We start from the raw sequence: 5,258 nt of genomic DNA, 5'->3' as shown, positions 1-5,258 counted from the left end.
TCACGGAGCGTTTCCCCTTCTACCGCGACAACCCCAAAAAGTGGCAGAACAGCATCCGCCACAACCTGACGCTCAACGACTGCTTCCTCAAGATCCCGCGCGAGGCTGGCCGTCCAGGNCAGGCTATGCCCCGCCGTCGCTTGCGGCGCCGCCCCCGGTCTACTACCCCGCTGCGTCGCCAGGACCGTGCCGCGTCTTCGGCCTGGTGCCTGAACGGCCACTCAGTCCAGAACTGGGCCCTGCGTCGTCGGGGCCCGCGGGTTCCTGCGCCTTTGCCTCGGCCGGCGTCTCCGCAGCCACCACCGGCTACCAGCCTGCAGGCTTNGGCGGGCGGGGCCCGCCTCGCCCCCCGCGGGTGGCAGCAGTGGTGGCGTCGAGGCCGCAGTGGACTTCTATGGGCGCACATCGCCCGGCCAGTTTGGAGCGCTGGGGCCTTGCTACAATCCTGGTGGGCAGCTCGGAGCGGGCGGTGGAGGCGCCTATCATGCTCGCCATGCGACTGCCTATCCTGGCGGGGTGGATCGCTATGTGTCCGCCATGTGAGCCGAGCTTACGGTCGAAAATTCATAGATACCTCGGCTGTGCACATGAACTAAGTTTCCCTGAGACCTGAGAACAGGACTGAAGAGAGGATTTGAGAGCCACGTGGAAGGGACAGAGAGGGCAGGANCCTCAATAAGGCGAAGCTCCAAAGGACGTGCCTTTCTGACATTCTACTGGGGAGGTCCTTGGCGATAATGGGGGCGCAGAGTAGTGCCTACACCAGAGTCTAGGATCCGAACCGTGGGGAATCACCATGTCTTCACCCATCCCTCTATTGCAAGAAATTCGGTCCGGCCTTTTGCACCGTTCTGCTTCTCGCGCCTTTGATTACTTTACTACAGCAAAGGCTCCAATAGCGCCTTCCTTAAGGTGAGGAAGATGAATTTGCAGAAGAAGTAGCCCCCTCCTTTAAAAAAAACAAAAACAAAAACGGGAGAAATTTCTGCTTCGCTTGACCTGGGGCTGGTTTCCCCTGCCTTTGAGAACTGCAGACCTGGCTCGTAGTCTGGAGACTATGCCTCGGCTCCAGAGTGTGACCTAATCCCATCGCGCACACCCACAGTCTCTTCCTCTGTCATACAGGAGGGCTGCAGGATCCGACCCCCTTATGGCCTTTAAGCACCCATCATCATGGCTGCTGCCACACATATCTGGCAGCATGGGTGGGCCACCCAGGCCCTAACCCTATTCCCAAGAACTGGAACCGAGTTCAAGACAAGCGCCTAACCTAAAGTCTCTGGATTGGTTCCAGGAAGCAATTATATTATAATTTCTCGAATCTTTTCAGCATGATGTGCTGATCATTCGGTAGCTGTTACTGCTAGGTCGTAAATTGGGTTTTCCAGTGAGGCAGGTAAAAATTCATGTGTCCATTGTCCGCTCTTTTATTTCAGTAAGTGACCCTGCACCAAATTGGCAAACTAAAATTCAAAGAGACGACAGGACTCAGGGCAGCCCTTTGGTGACAGCTTTCAGGCTGTCGAGCTGGCTTTTCCATCCCTGGCAGCCTCTGCCGTACAAAAAGGAAAGAGAAAAATTCATTGGGTCCGCCCGTGGAGTAAGCTTTAGAAAGACACTGGATTTTTAGCTCTCTTTTATATCTGTTTGTTTTAAGTTTAAGCATCGAGCTGACCAAAATCAGAGAAAACCCAACCACTTTCCCACCTTTCCCTAGAGATATCTCGTTAAGTTTTTATTCTGGAGCCAAAATTTCCAGGGTTAAATACTTCAGAGGCTCAGTATGCAGCTCTCAGGTAAACCCGAGTGTTCAGATGAACTGTGTTAATACAAATCTTTGATCAAGTGAGTTTTGGCAAGAGAAACTCAACACCTTTCTGAGTAGTTAACTTGCTAGCGAAGGGGGGGCGGTGCGTGAGAAAGAAGACTGAAAACCATTGGTAATTTTTATTTTTAATCTCGGGAACTGTGCTCTCTTGTTCACAAAGACGTGAATGTGATTCAGTCCAGACGGGTATTTGTCTAAATGAGTACTGTCCAAAATAGAAACTACATGTGTAATTTAATTTTTTCTAGTAGCCACATTAATAAACAGTTGAGATCAACTCATATGTTGTATTTAACCCAATATAGCCAAACTATTATTTCAACATATAATCAATATAAAAGTTTGTTGAGATATTTAACCTTTTTCACACTAAATCTTCAAAATCTGGAGTGCATTTGCACTCACAGCCCATGTACATTTGGACTAGCCACATGCCAAGTGCCAGTGGCACTATGTGGCCGATGGCTACCGTACTGGACTCTACAGGTCTAGATGCTGGTCCTTCCTGATTTCAGTGGTGGGTAAATGACCATCTGGAGGCAGGAGGTCGCTGGAGAACTGACCTTGCTGTCTGGGTCCAGATTCCAGATCCAGCCCTGCATCCTTGCAAAAGTCGAGGTGTTGGGCCTCTCTCATCTCTATATAGACCCTTGCAGGTATGAAATGCAAAGGCTCTCCATGGGCGTGCTAGACAGTCTGGCTCTCCCAGCCCAGAAGTCAAGATGCCTTGCCTCGCTGGTAGCAGCCGGAAATTGAGAGACCTTCACTCAGGGGTTTTGTCCTTGGCTAGCAAGGGCCCAGCAGCGGTATTTGGGCTGGCAAAGGGCGGTCTATATACCCAGTTAGTGCGGTAGTTGACCTTTGGTTTCTTTTTTAACTACCAAGTCGAGTGCGTTGGCCATTAACCTTAAGTCCCTTTTCCTCCAGTGTCCACTTTTGTGAATGGGAATTTGTGACTCCTACCGCGGAGTGTCCTTCTTAGGCTACAGGGGACAAGAGAGGTGAAAAGTGCTTGTGAACTATAAAGTGCGGGGCACAGGAGGGCTTTAACGTTTTAAAGCGCCCCTTATCGCGAGGCCTCCTGGAGCCTGGGGGTAAAGCTCCGGGAGCGGGAAGGATGGGGTGGGAAAGTGCATGCGTCTTGGCACCCTCTCCCCAGTTTGTCGCATAGGACCTCAGGTGAGATGTTGTCCAAAGACAGGGGCTGTGCCTGGAGAGGAGGGAACTGGGTGTGTGCAGCGGGAGCCGGGAGAAGACTGGGAGACGGGCGAGGGGCAGCCCTTCTCGGCCTCTTTCGGGCCGCACCAGACGCTCGCGCGCCACCCGGCCTGCCTGGAATGGACGCTGCGCAGGCGAGGGAGCGCCGCTGCGGCGTCAACCGCAGCCGAGCCAGCGGGCAGACCCTGCAGTCCTCGGGACTCTAATCTTGAGAACATTTCACTGCAGCGTCTTGGAACAATCCAACTCTAAGAATCCCCAAGCCATGGAAGAGGGCCTCTCGGTTCCCCCATTTGGGAGCTCAGAATCGGGAGGCGCCTTTCTCTTTATTTTTTTCTTCTTCCTATTCATGAAAGTAGAAAAATCGTTTGCCCCTCTCTGGGCCCTGCACCCCAGCGTCGTGTGCAGGCGCCCCCGGGCTGTGGGCAATTAGATGCGTTCTTCCCTAATTGCCCAAGGCTCGTTAGAATTCGCCCCAGAGCTGTAACATTTATTTTCTTTCAAATTAACTTTGCTTGCAATTAAGCTTAGGAAACCAGCAACAAAAGCAGACTTGGCCTGAGGTCGTTTACTACGAAGACGGATTAGGGAACCTTTCCCCCCAGTTTAAGGGGAAAGATTCCTGTGGCCAGCGTTTGGGGGAAGTGTCCCGACAGCCAGCCAGCCGAGGCGTAGGGGGAGCAGGAAGCTGCTGGCGGCGCTTGTAGATGGATGGTAACCGTCTGGCCTTTCTCCACACCTCCGTGATTCGTGTGCCCAGAGGAGTAAGGGTAATGTCGTTGAAATAAATTGGGGACGGTTTGAGCTGAACCACACACCCATGACGTGAAGCTAATGTATATAGTTACAGTTTACCCGGCACGGTTCATAAACATAATCTCATTTACTAAGAGCTTTGTGAGGATTTTCTTTTATTAAAATTGAGTTTCTTCTTATTACAAATTTGGTACATCTTCATTGTAAAAATAATAATAACATAAGTTAGAAAGAAAGAAATCAAAGGAGCCCACGGATTGCCCAGAGAAAGTGCAGCAAACACTTCAGTGAGTGTGTTTTCTAGTTTTTGTTTTTGTTTTTCCTGTGCAGGAGGCCTAAGTCTCAACTTGTTCATTGAAATGCTGTGAGATCTTGAACCAGTTCCTTCCTGCACTGAGTAGGCCTCATTTTCACCATCTGCAAAACTAGATGGCAGATCCCCTTTACTTTCACATTCTTGAACTTCTCTGGTTTTGTTCATTTGAATCCCGGGTGCAGGGCCAGGACGCCCTCCCTGCTATTTTACATAAGCGGCCGAGGCCCTGAGGCCTTGCAGCTCCAAGTGTGGGCCACAGACCAGCTGCATGGGCAACCCCTGGGAGCTCACTAGACATGCAGAATCTCAGGCCCTACTCCAGAGCTGCTGGACCGGAACGTGCATTTCGGCAAGACCCTCAGGTGATTCATGTGCCCTAGGTAAAGAGGCAGAAATTTAGAGAAATGAAAAAACATGTGTTAAGTTGTTGAGATCAGCAATCTCAGGTTACCTTCCAGGAGCCTCCTGTTTTCTGACCAAAGTCCCCAACCAGTGATACACGGCTACTGTGGGACTCTGGCTGCACAGAGGAGAGAGCTGGGCTGCAAGGGGAGAAGGTTGTTTGGGGTGAAGCATCTCATCTCCTTCCTTGGGTGTATTCTCTGCATCTTGGAGTCTAGCCCTAGAATACATCTCGCCTCATGTTCCCAGCCTTATGGGTAACTGTGACATGGCGTTCAACGAGAGTGCACCTGAAAGTGTCTTGAAAGCTGAGGTGCCAGTTGGAGCCACGGCAGGAACCCGGGCTCCTGAAGCACTTTGGAGACCTTGGGTTCTGGTCTCTGTACCCTCCCTAAGCAGCAGTCATTGCCCAAGTATGGAATAAACCTGACCTCTGATCCCTCAGTTCCAGCTCCAAATTTTGGGTAGTGGGGGTTTAGGAGGAAAAAAAGCTCTCTTCTTGGGACACAGTAGTCAGCAGGAAGGGGTCCCTGTCTCTGAGTCCATCCTGGCCAAGGGATCCTCTACTAGAACATTTTAAGTGCCCCTTGGTCAGCCCAAGATCCTGGACACTCTAATGAATCCTATCCTGCCTCAAACGCACAACTTTCAGGAGAATTTGATTTCTATGCTCATTCTGTTCCTGAGAAGAGCTGACTCCTGGTACCTGAGCAAAAAAAAAAAAAAAAAATGCTTGGG

The 5,258-nt window shown here is 51.0% G+C and overlaps 1 protein-coding gene across 1 annotated transcript; it reads left to right on the top strand.

Moving 5' to 3' along the window:
* Positions 1-2: 2 nt before the first annotated feature.
* On the top strand, positions 3-632 carry FOXE1 (forkhead box E1; the record flags this gene model as incomplete). The annotated part of the gene is given in 3 exon segments (XM_077756060.1): positions 3-120; positions 123-329; positions 332-632. Coding segments are annotated over 3 exon segments (537 nt in total), but the record flags the coding sequence as incomplete, so codon positions are not given.
* Between the last annotated feature and the right edge of the window lie 4,626 nt (positions 633-5,258).

This window comes from Crocuta crocuta, unplaced genomic scaffold (genome assembly GCF_008692635.1).
Source record: "Crocuta crocuta isolate KB4526 unplaced genomic scaffold, BGI_CrCroc_1.0 scaffold431, whole genome shotgun sequence".
Classification (NCBI taxonomy): Eukaryota; Metazoa; Chordata; class Mammalia; order Carnivora; family Hyaenidae; genus Crocuta; species Crocuta crocuta.
The sequence above is the reverse complement of the archived record's forward strand: the minus strand, read 5'-3'. Positions and strand labels throughout refer to the sequence as shown.